At 41.3% G+C, this 20526-nt stretch overlaps 1 protein-coding gene across 1 annotated transcript in view; it reads left to right on the forward strand.

Annotated features, from left to right (window-relative positions):
- The window catches only part of LOC149284355 (target of Myb1 membrane trafficking protein-like), a 43965-nt gene that overhangs the window by 5445 nt on the left and 17994 nt on the right, over positions 1-20526 (forward strand). Inside the window, exons 2-7 of the mRNA XM_089496772.1 lie at positions 3654-3738; positions 3833-3911; positions 5490-5639; positions 6398-6532; positions 9276-9392; positions 20171-20304. Coding sequence (XP_089352898.1) covers positions 3654-3738; positions 3833-3911; positions 5490-5639; positions 6398-6532; positions 9276-9392; positions 20171-20304 — 700 coding nt within the window. The remainder of the gene's footprint in view (positions 1-3653; positions 3739-3832; positions 3912-5489; positions 5640-6397; positions 6533-9275; positions 9393-20170; positions 20305-20526) is intronic.

Raw genomic sequence — 20526 nt, forward strand, 5'->3', positions numbered from 1 at the left:
TTAATGTGCATTTTTTCCCTAGTGGGGATGTGAGGGACAGTAAATTGTCCCTTTTATATTTGAAAACACATTGTGCGATATCACTTTGTTGTACATTCTAGGAATTCAAATATTTACTCATCTTTTCATCTTATCACGCTGAATCCTCACAAATGGCTCTAATTTCCAGTGCTTAAGGGTTTCACCTGCGGGTGTTCACACATCTTCGGATGATGCCGTCATGTTCCTATTTCAGCCGCTTGCAAAACCACTCCTAAAGTAGCTGAATCATTTCACAACAGGAACACAAGCTCAGCCAGAGAGACCTTTTCTGCCTATAAATCTGCACTACTTACTTTTATCTATTAGCAAAATAAAAACAATTGAAATGGCCACCAAGGGCACTTTTCTTTTAAGGTATTGACTCAAAGCTTAGACGGGGGTCACTCACAGCTTTAGCATTTTTTAATATAGATTTCTCTGTATATAATTATTAAGGCATTTAAAAAAGGGTAATAATGCATTTTAGTTATTTTGTGCTTTTTCAGCACGATGAGGAGGCTAGAGACACGTGCCTACTAAAGCTGCCATATTATTGCCACGGTAACCACCGTGCATACGGGTTACAAATTAGATATTTGAAAAATCCAAACTTTTTGATACAAAAAAGACCCAAATGTATAAAGGTAGCAGATTCTTTTCTGGCGCTCAGAGCGACTGCCTGTGTTTTTATTCATACTTTTCACTTTTATTGATCTCCACTGCTCCTCGGGAAGGAAACAGGGACTTCAAATAACGTGTCTTATCCTATGGCTATTGTATAGAATGTTATTATTAGGGTACATTTACTATGCTACAAGTCTGCAGGCGAGTTGAATATTTAATCTGCCCGGTATCGCTTTGGGTTGAAAGACAAACCCCAGCGAGCTTCCTTTGCTTGAAGAGCCAAACATGCCCACGGCACCAAAGGGAAGGCTTGCTTCCTCTTCACTCTTTTCTTCTGTCTTGTCTCATCTTTTCTCTTTCATACATTCGTTAAATGATATATCCGCTTTTATTGTAACTAGGCATCGCAATCACTGAGCCACGTCAAATGACTTTGTATTGTTGTGTTGAGCCTACAACCTGTCTCTTAATCTTCAATGCTTCAATGTTGTTTGCTTTGTGAACACATCCTTGGCCAGATGACCTTCTTCTCAAGCAGAACCAGGCACAATAAAGCTTGTTAGTCTGCAAATGATTAATGGTTTATGAATATGTCAAAGGATTTAAGGTTTAGGTATATTGTAAACTAAATGATGTACTTATTATTCTACACTTTCCATTAATCTTGAGAGCGTCAAACAAGATTAACCCCAGTTTGGGTAGACTACGGAATTTATTTTATATGGTTATATTTATAAATCTCTATGCTTCATTGATCTTTAGAAAACAGGTTCTTTACTGCATGACTGTATTCGTTACAGAACACTTGTATGAAGGCTGGTGATCATGTTGCTCTTTCAAGCATCACACCTAGCGTGAACCACCTTTTTTTCATGTCACCTTCTTATCGACCACAAGGCGTTTATGCTAAAGACTTGTTATTTTTGTCTGCTGCTTTTGAGTGATGACAGAACAAATCTGCAGCAAACAGAACATTTTTATGAATATTCGTTTAGAACAGAAAACAGTTTCTGAGGCTACAAGTAACACAAAAAGGAGCTATGATGGGAGCTCTACTTTAAATAAAGAGCTTTTGTTTCAGAATCGTATCCACTCCACAGGCTAGCCCTGCAAATCCTTGGCTTATAGTGCACTTGACTTGGCTGTTTGTGTACTTACTCACACACCCATAAAGATCAATGTTAAGAAGCACACTTCCTCATTCATGCACAGTGCATGCATACCTCAGGAACAGGCTGACCAGAGATGGAAAGACTTTCTGTTTAAAGAAATATTCCCATGGATTTTACCCCATGGATTTTACTGTATGTTAATCATTGAAGTCAACGGGGCTGAGCTATGGGCGTAACAGCACCTAGTCGCATGCATGTTAGCAGAATAGTTGGCTGCTGCCATAGATTTTTAATGAAACTTAAGTGGGAGAGCCTCAGCGCATGTACAGGAAGCATACTTAAGTATGCTTCCTGCTTTCAGTAAGGTGTTAGGGAAATGAGACAGACATCTATTATCCTAACTCTAAACAGCAAAAGAACACATGCACCAATTCATGCTACATGTCCTTTTTAATGTCCGCAGTATATCCAGCAGGTGTGCATCCCATGTGTCAGATATTAGAAATGTTCACATATTTACACATCTTAGATGGGTGCTCCATTTATTGGATCTATAACCAGAAAGAAGGCAATTCCCCAACTGTTAAAAAAAGTCGTGAGCCGGCACAGGCATATTTTAAAAATTTGGTCTAATGCTGTACTGTCCCTTTAAAATATATCCCTATTCATATCCTTTTTAAGGTGCTTTCCCCAAAATATTCTTTATGTAGAGCTTTCTTAATCATGTTCAGGGAAAGATGCTTGTCAGTTTGGTGACAAAATAAGTCATGCCATCAATTAAGAAAGTGATGACGAGATTGGATCATGGGAACAATACATCTATATTTTAATTATTTAATCACTGGACATGATTGTACATCAGAAGAGTTATCTCAATGGCAATAGCTGATTAAACCCAAAGTGACATAACCGTCTGGCTCAGTAAAGACATGCATAGTAATGACCAGCGAAAATAACGCTGATGGAGTTATACTTCTTTTTTCTGATTTTCAGAAGATTTTAGCTACTTTGTTGTTAAGTCTGAATCAGTTACACATCAAACGTCTGGTACAGGAATAAAATAATTGTTCACGTTTGTATAACAGAATTCTGTCCGTTAATAGCAATAAAGGCAAGTATGTGAATGTATTTTAAAATCATAAGGGATCTCTTCTCATATGGAATAATAATTCTAAGTCTATCAGTAACATAATGTATTCTCTTGACTTCTTACTCCTTTAATAAGTGATTGATATTGTACTTAGATTTGAAGAGCGCGCTATGAATGACTAGCATGACTTTGTAGAAACGTTCACATTCCAATACACATTCTATTGTGATATTTTCATATTACTCGCTCACCCTTCAACTCTCTTATCCAAAAGTATGTTTGCAAAGGACAAAATGTGAAGATTGCTGGAAAGTTAGACACGGTAACTTTATTGCAGTCAATGTATGTGTTGGGAACACGGTTTGAATCCGCCTAGACTTATTTCACCCTTATGATGAATGAGATGAGCATTACTTCTAGAACATTTCTACGTGTTCCATTGCCCACAGATACCAAAAATATGAATAGACTTTAACTGTGGAAATGCAAGCTTTAAAGACACTGTAAACACTGTTTTAACACTTATGTTACGTAGGGTTTGCGCAGTTAAGTAAAGTTTGTGTATTTGCAAGGGTTGAATTAATAAAATAAAATAACGCATGAGCTGCCTGTTTGCTGAACAGAATGGTCGCTTCTTCTGTAAATTTGTCCTGGTATTAGGTGTAGGAATGCAGAAGCGAGCAATGTCTTGGTCTAGGAACCTCATGGAGGAAAGAACCATTTTTACCAGTTGCATTAAACATGGACCTTCTCAGCCTTGTAGACAATGTCATTGTCATTGACTTTTTGATGTTCTAATCCCACAGAGAAGGCGACAGATGGGTCCCTACGTTCTGAAGACTGGGCCCTAAACATGGAGATCTGTGATGTAATCAATGAGACTGATGAAGGGTATGGACACTGTACTTTTGTCAAATCCCTTTTAACCCAATTTCATATTTGATAACTTACTTATAATCTAGTAACATTTATTTTTCCTTTACAGTCCAAAAGATGCCATCAGAGCCCTAAAGAAGAGGATTGTTGGAAATAAAAACTTTCAAGAAGTAATTCTGGCCTTGACGGTAAGAAATGAAGTGTGCATGAAAATTCAAAGGAATAATTGCAAACCACAGTTTGCTTATCTATGTTATTATATATAATTACAGTTTGGGGGTCACTGAGCTTAAACTTGGATTAGCCATCACAATGTGCCATTGCAACACAGGAGTGATGGCTACTGATAAAAGGCCTCTTTTTGGAAGATATTCCATTGAAAATCATCAGTTTCCAGCTACAATAGTCATTTACAACAATAACAATGTCTGTGCTGTATTTCTGAACCACTTGATGTTGGTTAAATGGACAAAATTAGCTTTTCTTTCTAAAACAAGGACATTATCTAAGGGACCTCAGGCTTTTGAACTGTAGTTTGCAGAACTGAATCTGAAAATTGAGGATATGTTCTTAGCCATGGTATGTATTGAGTGCACAGGGGATGTTATGGTCAGGAGTCATATAGGTACTGTATAAGTATATAATTTTATGTATGTTTTACATGTTTTGTTTTTATGAATGCTATTTTTAATCACTAACAGTGATTGTAAAAATCAAAAAGAAAATGAAGTTTTGTTTTGTCTAAGGAGCAGTTAGTTCCTGTAAGTAAATGACTCCTGGCCACAAAATAATAATTCCAGAAAACTAATTACTGTACAAATCACATGCTATGCTTTTACATAATTTTGTCAATAAGAAAATAATTTGGCCCAAACGCCTAATCATGGGGCCTGCTTTTTGGGATGACCCTGCTATCCAGCTAATACTGGTGAGTAAATTAGGAAGCAAGAGGTGGCTTGGATGTATGCTTAGAATACTTCTACTGAAATATATTAAAACAGTTGGAATGTTTTTATTGTTTTTTTGGTGTACTTTATTGTCCTGATTATAGGATTCCTTAATTTAAATCTTTAAATTAGGGGTGCTGCCTATAATCTGGGTTTAGATATTGTCAATGTCCTCTAATTTACACGCAGACTGCTTCCGTGCCCCTGTCTCCTTTCACACGCCTCTGCTTCTTGTTCTATCTTATGTCTTCCGCTTGTCTCTCTGTGTTCAGTCTTCATTCCCGGTGTGCTTCCACAAAGGGGCGGAGCTTCTGGGGCCTCCCGCTCCTCCAATTGGAGGAACAGGAGAGAGGCTGTAAGAGTGTGAGAGAGCATGAAACGACTGTTTTAGTTTTTTGGTAATGTTTTGTTTTTACTACATTTTCTTTAAACTAATATCAAACTTTAGGGGTGACGCCTATTATCAGGCACGGCCTATTTTTGGGACAATAAGGTATATTCCAGAGGCAGGCTTAAGACCCGAGAACTTTTTTTTAAAATTTTATTAAACCTAAATGTTACATCATTTATGTCACTTTGATGTGTAAAGTATGCTGTGTCTTTATTTTTATCATGCTTCCCTTTGGTTTTAATACCTCGATTAGTAAGAGTGACCTATACGTTAGTACTTGAATTATCTTTTCATTTTGTTCTTCCTACTAAAATTGAGCAAACCATACAGATACTCTTATGCATAAACACCATTCGTTAAACTACAGGAGTTCAAATAATTTGCCATTTTCTCTTTTTAACACATTGAGCGTATGATTGTTCCATCAGGTTCTGGAGACATGTGTGAAGAATTGTGGGCACAGATTCCATGTTCTAGTAGCCAGCCAAGAATTTGTGGAACAAGTGCTGGTGAAAACCATCCTTCCCAAGAACAACCCACCCACAATAGTCCACGATAAAGTGCTCAATTTAATACAGGTAAGCAAGAGGAGGGGCTCTGTAGTGGAAAACTTGGACATCTTCTTCATAATATCAGTGGATTTCCAGTAATGTATATTTGGGTCAAACAGTTGCAAACTTCAAGCCACTCAGAATTCAATACTAGTTGTCTCTCCACTGGAGCAAAACCTTTTAATGAAGCAATCACTCAGGAACATGCTGGATTTTCACCACTTGAGGGCAACAAAGTGACTTCATTTTGTTTCACATAGACAAGCACCAATGCTACCTGTATGAGTTGGTCTGGAGCCATTAGGGGTGTAATTGCTACAATTGGAGTTGTCTGTTGAATTAAATGGTTAAGTTGATTGTCAAAACGTGACACGGTTCGCATGCATTTGCCTGCTGAAACTCATTAACATTCAAGTTAATGTTAGCGCCTGTGAGTTTAAATTTTGGGGCTTTTACTCCATTTCCCTCAACGCCCTTTACTGCGACTCGCCAACCCCCCCCCCCATTAACCAAGGTAAGGTCCATTAACCAAGGTAAGGTCAGCTTAATGGTTGAACAGACTATAGTGAATAGCAGTGGCACACAACGGCATTCCCCAATGTCGACAAAACGGACATAAATTCTGAGTATCCCTGCATGAAAATAAGTAGTAAAAAAGTATTCTAGAAAATACAAGTACACTTCCAAATGAACACTGTATGACCAAGTAATATGTTCCATTGGTTCTATACAGAGGGGAGGAATCAATGTGCAGGTCTTTTCCAACTAACTATCTCTTTTTATAGGCCTGGGCAGATGCATTCCGAAGCTCACCGGACCTGACTGGGGTGGTTACTGTGTACGAGGATCTGAGAAGAAAAGGACTAGAGTTTCCAATGACTGATCTAGACACACTATCGCCTATCCACACACCTCAGCCAGTAAGAAGATACTATTCAATGTATTTCTACATTTATCAGGGAATCTGGCTATGCTGTTTTACTTTAAGTGTTGCCCGTGTGTGTTTTTTCTTTCAGAGTTTCTCCAGACCAGATCCTGTCCCCCGGCCAGACTTCCCACCTTCTAACTCTGTTCATAGAGCAGGTTCTGAGAGAGGTTCTGCACCTCCACCATACGTTGTTCCAGCTGCAATTCCTGGAGATTCACCTATTATACCTACACCTGAGCAGGTAAAGAGAACATGCTAACACTGCAGAGAAACACCCAATATATTAAGAAATGTAAAATTGTGTACTGAAGCATTTACTTTGACTCCAAAAATGGCAATATTTCCATGTAAACTAGTATGCTACTGGCATTTAATAATGCCACTGGACAACCTTATAATAGTCTTTGTGCTATAACAAATTGTTTCCAATACCGTATTTTAAGGGCATACAAATCTGAATCAACAGTTACATTATTTATTCTATTAAATGACTCTTTGCTTCTGATGTAGCCTCTTGTTATCAGATTTCCACTGTGCCCTGTTTCCTTTTTAAAACGGATACCATGAACAATTGAAAATAAAGACTTTGATTAGAACCTAGAACGATTTCACTAAGCCTTTTGGTTCACATTCAATAATTATTCAATAATAAACCCAGTGACCTAATCCAGCTATAGATTCTCTTTTAACCATGTTAAAAGTTCCCAATCCTGCTTATTGATGGTATTAACCATTGTTGATAAACTAAGCAGTCCTTTTGGAACTGGACCTGCAGGTTTATTGGTATTTAGAGTACATTGAAGCACCAAACCTTGCTGGCAGCTAATTATTTCCGCTCTATAAAAACATTCCAGAATCGGACCTTGTGGTATCAGTTAAGAATCTATAACCTATAACATAGGCATACTTGAACTTCTGGTGCATTAGACCTATGTATGCTAGACTACGAAGACGACAATTCATAGTTGGGGGGGGGTTAAAACTTTGCCTGTATATTAATGTAGTTTAGCAATGTAGTTTGTAATGTAGTAATTTATAAACCATTTACACTTTTTCCTTTTTTAAACGCCAACATCTTTTGTTCAACTCCACTCAGTGCCTGATGTTTTCTTTGCAAGTCACTTTAGGCATTATGTGTTATTCTGTGAATATTTTTTTAAATACAAAATGGAAACCTTGTGTGCTGATTTCAACTATTTTTTGTGTCTGATTGTGTCGCAACCTTTATTCAGCACTAGTTTGTACATAGCACCACCTTTGATAAGTCTCTCATTGTTCCATCACCCTCAGCCAGCCTTGGTTTATAGGAGTTGTTGTCTAGCAACAGCTGAAGAGCCATAAGTACCCCAAACTCACTGTGTGATAGGGCTCATTGCAGGTTAAAGCTTTTGTAACTACAAATATCCAATATAAAATGTAATTAATCTTTGATTTGTTTAATGCACTGTTAATGACCAATGTTTGGTCCTCTAGTGTCCTAGTCCATTAAAGTCTTTTATAATTAACCACTAATAAGCCTTAATTAAACACATTTTGCTTGCTAAGTGCCAAGTTTGCCTACTTAAATGTATAATTGGGTTTCTTTTTTGCTTAATAAGAACAAGTTTTGGCAATTCCCATTTCACTAGAATCAGGAGAGCCATCAGGTGTATGACTCCAGCCAAGCTGGACCTCCGCAAGCTGGCCACAAGCCGAGCCAGACTTACCTGCCACAAAAGGGGCCATCGGGACACCGTCCTTACTAAGAGGAGTTCTATGAAACGTTGGGCTTATGCTAGCGCCAGCTCGCTCATTAATAACCTCGCAATGCAGCTTGCCTTGGTTGCGAATGATTATTTCAAGGCAGTTAGAATAAACTAATAATCATTTTAGATTGATTTAGCTATTGGCAGGATGGATATTTTGCCGCATAACGATTTTTAAATACTTTCTGGGGGAACAAAGCATAAAAAAATATGGGTTGCTATGGTAATCACAGCAGTTTTCAAACTTTTCACCACGATCACTTCATATAGAACCTCAGATTTCAAATGGGAAACTGCGAATGGTTAACTCAGTTTTATGTTGGTTCCAAGAGGACATAAATGTTGCCCCTTATAACAGAAAGTTGAATGAATTTGATGTGTTACGCAAGCTTTTTTAGGAATGATTGGTGAACCTAGTATAGAATACACTTCGTGTTTTTCTCATGTTACACCAGATCCGAATTTTGTAGTTAATTTTGTGCGGCTATTCGCTAATAATATATAACGTATATAATGTATAAGAAATACAACTGCTTAAACATAGAAAACACACTTCCCACTAGCTAAACATGTAGCGAACCACCCTACAATACTGCTGAGGGCTTGAAGTGTTTCACAATAATAAGGCCCTAACAGGTATCGGCAAAAAGCAAAATGCAATATAAAGGCATACAAGTGAAGGGTTCAGTTGCCTTTATGTAGAGTCCTTCATTTTGTGAAGACCCATTAGTGGCTTTATAAGTTGTCGCAGTTTACTGATTTTATCAATCTTTTTCAGCTTGGAATTGATACAATATAATCTGTTATTACCAATGCCTTTATACTTTCTGTGGTCTCCTTGTGTTTTATTAAATTCTGTGAAGTTTTATACACATTATTTATTTTTAATTCGTAACCTAGATTATTGTGGAAATGACTCTGTATCCCAAAATTTAGAGGTTTTTTTATTATTTTAGTGTCAGATTACATGACTGTCTCTGATCCACACAGGTGGCAAAGCTGCGCAGTGAGTTGGAGGTGGTGAATGGGAACGTGAGGGTCATGTCAGAAATGCTAACAGAGATATCGCCTCAAAAATCCACACAGGCTGATGTGGAACTGCTACAGGTGAGGCAACATTTCATCTTCCACCAATTGAATGGGAGAGAATAAAGTCTGTAATCATTTACATGGAACCTGGCTGTAAGGTCTATGATTACAAGTAGGATGAATGAAAGTTACAGTTAAAGAAGTACTTATCAGAGGCTAAGGAGAGTTGTGTTAGAAGTTCTAGGGCCATGTGTCCTTAAAGGGACAATTTGCTAACACAAAAATTGAGTTTGCAGGAATCTATGATCTGCAAACTGTGTCCAAGGGATGGGCATAACCACCTAGCAATACCTAGTGGGTGTGCTTCAGCTTCCAGGAGAGACGGTTGCCACTAAAAATGCTCGTACCGCACTCGTGCATGCCACGCTCAGCGCTTGTTAACCAATCAGGTGGTTCGGGACAGCCGTGCAGTGCGCAGAAGTCCCGAATCACCTCAGATTTCAAATGGGAAACTGCGAATGGTTAACTCATTCCAACAAGGAAAAGGAATAAAGAAACAGTTACCACCTCCTAAGCAAAGGATGAAATGTGACCCTGTCAGAAGGTGAAAATGTGACTTCTTAATAAACAATTTTACAACATAGCAAAGCTGCATTCGCTACCACGCCCTGAAGTAGCGAAGCCCAATAAAATGAAGATAACACAAATAATATACATGGTAAGAACGTTATAATAAAGTACAGTCCTACAGAAGAGTAATCGGACTAACATAAATGGTTATCCCTATGACAAAGAGAGTTTGCATATCTTAGATTTATGCAAACTGAATTTTATCCCTCTGGGAGGCAAAGCTACCAAGCAACAGTTAGTGGCTAGAATAGCACACCCTCGGTGGTAGTCCTGAGGAATCTAAGTCTTTCTACTTCAGATGACCTCCAACAAAAACAATAGTTTTACTAGAAGACTACTGAGCAGCATTTCAAATATTGGGATGAGGAACATGGACGTGGACATGTCAATGCCCTCATGGCAAAAGAGAATGTAATAAATAGCTAAAGAATTTATCTTGATACATCAAGACACAACTGTAAGGAGAGAACTAGGCATAGGCCTGGATCAGAACAATCTCTGACCTAATCAAATTCTACCAGAGCAGAATCCATATGTGCTGTTTTTTTGCTTCCCCTTAAGAATTATATGGAAATCCTAAGGGGTCCTAGAAAGCTGTGGTTTTTAAAACGTGATGTGAATTCCACACCTCTTGCTGCCAAAGCAAATACAGGTGCCAATTTTATTGCCGACCATCTTATCTTAAGTCAAGATTGTTAAGATTATTTAAGAAGTCGGGGGCGTGGCTAGCCGCGTGACAAGATGGTCGTGTAGTTCCTCTGCTCTCCCTTCAAGCCCTGCATAAGCTACTGATTTAGTGACTTCACCCACTCTTACCTTCTCCGAAATACGTTCCACCGCTGCAGTATGCCCGGAGGCACTCGGAAATCTACAAAAAAGTCATCGGTCCCGGACATTTTTCAGAGGAAACCCTCTCCTGCGGTGCTTCCCGCACTCTTACCATCTGCGCACTTGGGCCTACTTGACGACATGGCCGCAGAGGCAGCCTGCTCCAAACAAGATATTGCAGACCTTAAGAACCTAGTTCTCTCGGTTAAGCAGGATATCATAGACCAACTTTGAGGCGAGCTGCAGGACCTGAGACGGGACATCGCGGATATCTGGCACCATACAGACACACTTGAAAGCACACAGTCTTCGATGCAACAGGTACAACGCACGTTGCAGTCAGACATCGCCACACTGCGACAAACACTACAATCCCTACATGATGATCAGGAAGATCTCGAGAACAGGTCCAGACGGGATAATATCCGTATTCGTGGCATGCCGGAGACTTACCTGGTCGTCGATGAGGTACTTGCGGACCTGTTTCGGCAACTTCTTCCTAACACACTGCCGGAGCAGGGAATTCAAACCACTTACCGATCACCTCAGATCCTGTGATATTTCCTATTGATGGCGGTTCCCCTTTGCCCTCCAGGCCACTAACGACGGTAGGAGCATCACCATCAAGACCATGGCGGAAGCTGACACGTTGCTTCGAGAACTGGATCTACCGCCATTACTTCTAGGCCGTAAGAGATGACCCCTGCAGCCACAGACACCCGGTCAGTGATCCCAGCATCTCATTCCACGCACAACCCTACCAACACTACCACCGCGACTGGGGACTCCATGCCTTGAGCCTGCTGCATCAGCACCGAGTTACCTTTTCGTCTCCCGGTTTGTCTGGTGCCTGCCCCAAGGCCCACTCTCATGCGCTCAGGTTGCGATACACGACCGGACGCCTTGCGGGACTTATTCTGTGGTTGCCGAAGCCTGTTACACCGGACAGATAAGTCTTTCACTATGCACCGCTCCGTGTTAACTCATATTGCTTTATTTTGTTTTGATGTTTGTACTGGGGTTTGCTTTTGAGGGCCTCTACATGAGGAGTTCTGTTTGCAAGAACCCCAGTATTAAAGTCAGGTTCTATGTTTACACACCATGGGGTGCCCCTGGCTATTCTTAGGGGGTAGTTTTTCCTCATCCCAGGGCTGGGGGGAGAGCGTCGAGTTCCGTGGACAGTTAGTACCCCCTATTGACCACTGCGGTCACTCTGTTACTTGACGGTCGCCTTGACCGACCTATGGTCGGGAGTGGACGACGCACCGCTGTCAAGTGATAGCCAAGAGTTACATATGTATCTGTTTTTTTGTATTCTGTTTAGTTTTTTCTATTTTCTTTCTTTTCTGTCTTTCTTTCCCTTATTCCTGTCCCTCTCCTTTCCTTACCTCTTCTTTTGGGAGATGTCAAAGATAGTTGTTGATGACGCCTCGCTCACAGTGCTTAGCGCCTGTATGCCAGCGCTGTTCCTCCTGATGTGATGTCTGCGCGGATTAAGATCATTTCCCATAATGTTAGGGGCCTCAACACCCCACATTAACGGAACAAGGCTCTACGCTACTATCAACATCACCGCTGTGATATTATCATGCTTCAGGAAACGCATCTCCGCAAATCCTATATACCGTCTTATTGGCACAGATCCTTCGGGACGCACTTCCATGCACCGCACCCGAGACAGAAAAAAAAACGGAGTTAGTATCTTCCTGAGAACATCCCTCGGTTTCCAACTCACGGAGGTCCGCTCAGACAAATGGGGTCGCTTTCTATTATTGATAGGAACTTTGCGCAGCCAACCCACAGCAATCTTGAACGTCTATGCCCCCTCCACTAGTGATGTTTCTTTCTACAACCGTTTATCGGACATTTTGTTGCCGTATCGTTCCCAACGCATTATCGTCGGCGGTGACTTCAACTCCATTTGGGACCCGTTCCTTGATAGGAAGGGACCGCACACAACAACGACTACATCGCCGAATATGAAACACCTTAAAGATTTTATCCGGACAACGGCCCTGGTGGACATCTGGAGACTACTTCACCCTAAAATGCTTGACTTTTCTTTTTATTCTCACCCCCATAACTCTTATTCCCGCATTGACTTTATTTTTTTGAGCCAAAATAGATTACGTCTGACATGTCTTCCACAATTCACCCCATCACATGGTCGGACCACGGCGCGGTGGAATGCTCGATTGTGCTAACGGACACCCCGTCAACTCGTCCCACATGGAGGATGGATGAATTCTTGTTGACCGATCCTTCGGTGCTGGAGGTCGTTCGCAGAGATCTTGATGAATATTTTCGTTTCAGCGAGACTCCTGACATGGATCTGGCCCTGGTCTGGTCGGCCCATAAGGCTTTTATCCGAGGGCCTTTTCTTAAAATAGCCGCACGACGCGTCGACTGGAAGTGAAGTTACTCACCGACAAGCTCGCTCAACTCGAAACTCATCATAAACGCTCCTTGTGCGACTCAACGCTTCGGGAGATTATCCAGACACGGGGTGAACTGAACTTACTCCTAAGTAAAGCGGTACTTTACTCCCTCAACCTGAGCGCAACGTTGGCGAGGCGCTTGCGCTCTAAGAGGAAATCCCAAACCATTTCAAAAATTGTTGATGTGGTGTTTAAACCAAATATAAAAATATAACACAAAGGTTCGTCTACATTTAACAGATATTTAATAAGAGACAAAAAACCAGTAACATACAATAAATGAGTGACAGCCCAACATACAATGCAACACTTTCCAAGACTAACCTGCAACCTAAAGGTCCAACAAAACCCAGCACACCACCGATTACCCCATCCATGCAGGATGGTGGGCAGAGAGAGACTGAACTAAGATTTTTCATTCCACAGGCATATTGAATCACTGTAGGTGTGCCCTCGTTAACATATCAAAAGACATGTAATACAGGAAGAGTTCAACTGGCTAAAACATTGACAACAATACTTATGTCACCACAGTTGACAGTCACCAAAAATCTTGGGTAAATCCCATTGATATCGCGGATCCCAACAGATCGCTTTATGATTGCAACAAAGCTCCCATTAATAAAACTGGAAATGAGCATATTTCTGACTTCCTGAATTCCCTTTCACTTCCATGCTTATCCGCGAAACACACAGATTTTTTAAATAGCCCCTTTTCGGAAGATGACCTCAAACGCGCTCTCTCCTCCATCAAATCCTCTAAGGCTCCTGGTCCGGACAGCCTTCCGGGATCGTACTACAAAAAATTCTCTTCGATATTGAGCTCCAGATTAATTACCCTTTTTAACAGATTTTTAGATGGGAAGCCGATCCCGCAGGACATGCTTACAGCTAGGATTATTGTTATCCATAAAGAGGGGAAGGATCCAGCCAACTGTGGGAGCTATCGTCCCATATCCCTTATCAATGCTGATACTAAATTATATGCAAAACCTTTCGCAACACGTCTGAGCTCAATCATCTCGACACTGATTCACCCGGACCAAGTGGGATTTATACCCCACAGGGAAGCCCCAGACAACATCAGGTGAACCTTGAACCTGATTGATGTTGCGGTTTCTACGGATCAACCGCTGATGCTCCTCGCATTGGACACCGAAAAGGCGTTCGACCGCATAGACTGCCACTATATGTGGGAAGTTCTGCAGTCATTTGGATTCGGTGGTCGTTTCCTCAGGGGCGTTCGTGCATTATATGATTCTCCGAAGGCGACAATTGCTCTTATGGGACATGAATCATTACCCTTTCAAGTATTAAACGGCACCAGGCAAGGTTGCCCGCTTTCGCCTCTTCTATTCGCCATATGCCTGGAACCGCTGGCGATCGCAATACTATCTAATCCAGATGTGCGGGGTGTGGAGATTCTTGGACGTCAATATAAACTCGGTCTGTTCGCAGACGATATCTTACCGTGTCGAATCCTCTTATCTCTCTTCCAAATTTGTATTCCACTCTTCAGGCTTTCTCTAATATCTCAGGATATAAACTTAATGACTCTAAATGTGAGGCCCTGAACATAAACCTGGGAGACCCGGTAATAAATTCTCTTTCAGCTGCTTTTAAGTTCACCTGGAAATCCATGTCTCTCACCTACTTGGGTATCAATATTACTAACTCGCACAAAACAATGTACCAAGCAAATTACACTCCACTACTGTCCACATTACGCTCAGAAATCATGCGCTGGTCCAACTACTCCATCTCATGGCTTGGACGTATTCACGCGATCAAGATGAACATCTTGCCTAAGCTTCTGTATTTGTTTCGAGCTTTGCCCACCCCAATTCGCAGATCCGATTTAGATGCATTCCAATCATTCATATTTCGATTTCTTTGGAATTCTAAAAGAGCCAGAATCAATAGACGCACGATGTACATGCCCAAATGCAAAAGTGGCCCCGCTGCTCCAAATCTCTACCTTTTATTATTTGGCGGCTAGAATTGCTCAATTAGAATCCTGGTCCCTCCCGGAAGGCGCCCTCCCATGGGTGGACATCGAACGGGCTTTTGCACCGCACCATCAACTTCACCTCCTGCTCTGGATGGTCGCCTCGGTTACATCCACAGATCCTCCTCCGACATCGATGATGGCTTCTCTCTCTATTTGGAAGTCCTGTCGTTATGACCTGAATTTTGCCGGAGATATCTCTCCACTGACTCCCGTGTTCTTTAATCCAGCGTTTCCGGCGGGAGTGGAGCCGAGGATTTTCCAGTGGTGGCTGGAGAAGGGACTTGTGCGTGTGCGGCAGTTGATACATCAGAATGCGGTTGTTCCATTCCACACGCTGCGTGAGACGCTAGATATTCCATCAACGGAATTATTTAGATATCTCCAGATCATTTTCTTCAATCCATGCTGTCGAGACGTCCTCTGGCCGCTGCTACAGTGTTGTGAGAAACGATTTCTCACGGGTCAGCGCCACAAACAAGCAATTTCTGCATATTACGGTAATTTCCTAGCGTTTCAATACAAAGACCCACCTTCATACAGACACAGTTGGCACACGGACCTCAATTGTGTGTTTCCACAGGCGTGGGAGAGGGCGGCATCCACCACACGTAAACTTGCTGTATGCACGACTGTGAAGGAAAGGCTTTATAAAGTAGTAGCGCACTGGTACCTCTCTCCGATACGTTATCCCATGTATTCCAGTCGGTCCTCGTGACGTGCTTCAGGGGCTGTGGACAGCCCGGTACCTACCTACCTGCATGCATGGTGGAGCTGTGCGTCGGTTCAGCCTATCTGGCAGGTCGCCTTCCACAAGCTATCCCAGGCGCTAGGTCTTGAGATACAGGGTACCCCGGAAGTGGCCCTGTTAGTGATGGACGTCGCGCAGCCAGTGCTCTCATCCCACAAGCTTATTCACTGCATTTGTGCAGCAGTCAAACTGACGATCGCAAGGAGATGGAAGGGGTCCCCGCCGACTGATGCCGAGATTCAAGCCGCTATCTGGAATATAATAATCATGGAACACCTTACGGCCAAACTGAAAGACGAGTTGTCCAAGTTTGAAGCCATTTGGACACCTTGGCTCTCTAAACACACAGATTTTACCACCAGGTTGGAACTATTGCATCTCTGACCAGTTATATCCCTTGAGGCGGTTGTCATCTCCCATTCCTCCTTCCTTCCCCATCACTTTTCCCACTCTCGGACTCTTTTTTTTTTTTTTTTTTTTTTTTTTTTTTTTTTTTTTTTTCTTCTCCTCTATCTATGATTTCTCTTATTTACATATCACAAAACCACTTCTGTGAAGCTGCCTGTGCTGCATTGTCTGAATAGATTCCTTTGTTGTATCCAACGGTCATGTCACTTGGTGCCATTCTTTTTGTAACTATCCACTGTATTCTTTTGTACATGACTGTATATTTACACACTGTGCTGTATAGTTTCCTTGTTGCGACTTCCTTGTATACATTATTGGTGTATCTGTTCATGACCTGCTTCGTGTCACAGAAGCTAATAAAAATTGACTTTAAAAAAAAAAAAAAAAAAGATTATTTAAGAAGTCTAAAGGATCAATGTCCCAAGTTGAAAAACACCAGAATGGAACGGGTGTGTGAGATTTGGTATCAAGATATTTAGAGACGAGCCATAGGTTTTAATTGTTCTAAAGCCGAATTACATTTGTGAATTTGAGTAATTCCAAAGCTAATGGAATATAATCAACCTATCAGGAAAAAGAGCAAAAGGACACTTTCCAATTATTAAACGCCTCAATCATTTTTATATATCTCACTCTGGTGTGATCTCTTAGGGAAGAATTCATCAACTAAAGTTTGATCTGATAAAATACGGTGGGTTAGCAGACTGCAAGAGCCACCATCCACAAGGAAGACTGAGAACCATGTCTCTGGTCCCCTGAGAGCAATCCCAAATGAATCTTTGCGCCTTTAATTAGGGCTTGAATCGGGGGGTACCGCGGTCTGGAAGACCAAACTAGATATACAGGACTAGTTCTCGAACTCTGCTCTGAAAGACCTTTGTCAGAAACTTTATCGGGGTAGATGGAGGAGGAAAAGTATAGGGAGCTGGTATGTTCGTCCACGAGAAGGATGTCACGAATTCTTTCGACCATGGCACTTTTGTCCATGTTTGCGATACATATTTTGGAGTCTGAGCAAACGTCTGAGAGGCATATAGATCTACCTGACCAAAGGTCTTTTCTATTAGCTGGAACAGAAAAATATTTAACTGAACTGTTCCTTATGACAGATGTTGAAGTGGTAGGGCGTCTGCTAATTCCTGTTGTCTGACTGAATGCAAACCGCTACTTCTGTAGGGCCTAAAGGCACTAGTTTGTGGAGGACCAATTTTATTGCTTTCACCACTCTGACATTTATATGAAGAGAGCTTTTTGTTACTCTGGCTAAATACCTCTACCTCTAACTGCCTTTTAAGCAGAGAACGCTCCCCAACAGTGTTTGGAACAGTCCATGGTCAGTGTTAAGGCAAATGATAGTGGAATAAATGTGCAAGGTTGGGAAATCTCAGTCCCCAGAGTAGCCCTTAAATCTTACATGACTGTGTGAGTAAGGAACACTTGAAGCCCAAGACATCCCAGCCTTAATGTTTTGCCCAGAAACAAATAGGTCATCCTGCATAATAAAGGGGAATTGTCGTACCCAGGGGACAGTGCAATTCTCTTCCCTATAATGTTTGTAAGATCTCTCCAATCTCCAACTGTTCTGCATAAGAGAGACAACACTCCTGTGTCCAATATGAAACCTAGAAAGGGAATATTGTGAGTGTTAGATGGATTTTTGCAAGTTTACTACAAACTTCAGATTCTGAAGAAGGGCGATGAGATAATTCCTTTGTTGGATTAGCACTGTAGAATCCAAAGTACTACCAAAATAATGTCTACATAATAAGACATATAGAAATCCCTTCAGCCTGATGTGAGATTTTAACAATCTTATTACCCTGGAAAAAGCTGTAAGGCTAAACACCTTTCTTCTCCATTGATAAACCTGCCCTTTCAAATGGAATTTTAGAAAGTGCCTGTGCTTTTGGGCAGTTGGCATGGTATGGACGGCATCCTGTAGATCTAGCTTGAGGAGGAAAAAAATCTTTTCGGGGCAGGGAGATCTGATAATCCATTCATCCTTCTCCTTAAGAAAGATAAATAACGCTTTTACATTTAACACCGTCCTCCAAGAACCACCCAGTTCTGGTATTGGAAAGAGTGGACTGATCCATCCTGAAACCGACAGATCTGCTAATTTTTTCCCTGAGCTAAGGCCAGTGAAGGAGCATGATCTAGAACTGGGTTCACTTCAGGCTGCACTTGAAACTTCAAAATAAGTGGTTTCAGCCCTTTTTGGAAGATTCTCAACACCTGTTTGTCTTCTCTGAAGTCTCCCCAGTGTAAACCTGGATGTTTATGCTTTCGAAGTGTGCTACCTGTGGAAGAAGTCCCTCTGCTTGAGGCCTTATTTCTTCCCACTTGGCGGCGTTACTGGGTCTGCTAGGGTAAATTTAGGGAGCGTTCTGGAACCCTGTATTAACGACTCAGTCCAAAAGGACTGTTTGAAACCAGGAAGACTTCTTAAGCTCTGCAAATGATCTTGCTTTGTATCGTCCCTTCACTTAAAGAGGAGTCTTCCAGTTTGGGAAATTCATGCAACTTGGAAGCTAAATCAAACATGTCTGCAGCTTGAAGACATCAAGTTATTATGTTGATAATGTAATTGAACAACTGTACAATAATTTGAACAGCTCTGCTTGATGCCTTCAGTAAAGCCCATTTAGAGGCCATAAGGGTTGAGGAAGATATATTCTGCAATTCTCTTTCTGCTTTATCAGACATCAAATGCAGTGGCCCCACAGCTTCTATGGTTTTGAACTGTATGATGGGACATTCTTGCCCAGAAGTTGACTCTGACCATTTGTAAACTGCTTAACTTGTGTATCTCAGAGAAAGCAGCCAAGCGCACTGTCATCTGACTCTGTCAATTACATGGAAACTGTAACAGGAATTGGTGAAACTGCTAGGGATTAACTCATCAAACACTCTAGAAGACGTAGATCAGTTACTCCAACGAGCCTTATCCATAATGTGGAAAGACTGTCGTTCTTAAATGAGCTAAACAAACGTATTATTACGGTGTGCCTTTCCTCAAACGAGCAGCAGAGGGAATACAGCCTGTAAAATTCTCATCAGAACAATCAGAAGGAGAAGGAAGGCATTTTTTTATATTTTTTAACTGGGACAACATCCTCCTCAGAAGAAGTATAAGAAGAAGGAATCGTCCCTGGCAAGAAAGGATCTCTTATGAAGAGGCATTCATAAAATCTGTCAGGCAGAGATCCTCCAGTAGTGTTGTTGTCGTTTTAAATCTAAAGTGATTCAGGAGTCCCGCTCGTTGTGCGGCTGTCCCAAACACCTGATTGCTGAGAAACGCGGGTGCTGTGCATGAGCTCAACGCCACCGTTTTTAGCAGCAACGGTCTGTTTGCCGGGTTTTGCTGTTGCTAGGTGATGGCTGACACAAAGAAGAATGCATATAGAACCCTGCGTACTTTAATAAGCATTTATCAAAAACAAAACAAAAAAACACTTACCACTCGGTGTGTTCCAGGAACTAGATATGCGATCACCTCCATTATTATTATCCGTGAGAGTGCCTTTTTTTAGAGTCTAAGGCATCAATGGTGGTAGGCGACACAGAAATCGATTCAAAGACAGTCCACAAGCCATCATTTTTGAAACTAGATGAAAGCAGTGTGAATGGCCTCCAGTCCTTCAATCTTTGGTATTGAAAGAATGGTAATGTTGTCTAGAAATGCTGGGCAGTCTGAGTCTCCACCGTGTTATGGCTGGGGGAAAGATGTTGTGTTTGATGGGGAACATAATACGTTTTATTACTGAATTGATTTGTAATTTTTCAATCAAAGGAGTTGAACCGGACATGCCGAGCCATGCAGCACAGAGTCCTGGAGCTCATCCCCAGAGTTACCCATGAACAACTGGTTGAAGAACTTCTTATAGTGAATGACAACCTAAACAATGTTTTTCTTCGACATGAGAGGTAAAAAGATGCCGTTGATCTTCCTACTCCAGTAGTTGTGGGATGTTTGTCTGTGACTTGAATAGCTTGATGGTAGGAATTAAATCTTCTCTTAAATGTTTTCTTCGGTGACCATAAAGTGGATTTGTATTTGTGTAGTATACAAGCAATACCAAAGATATTAATTCACCTTTTTTAACAATGTAAAGAATCCCTAAATTGTGTTTGCTTTACTGTGTAAAG

Source organism: Sceloporus occidentalis, unplaced genomic scaffold (assembly GCF_023333645.1).
Source record: "Sceloporus occidentalis isolate IW3139 unplaced genomic scaffold, rSceOcc1.0.p SCAF_94, whole genome shotgun sequence".
Lineage (NCBI taxonomy): Eukaryota > Metazoa > Chordata > Lepidosauria > Squamata > Phrynosomatidae > Sceloporus > Sceloporus occidentalis.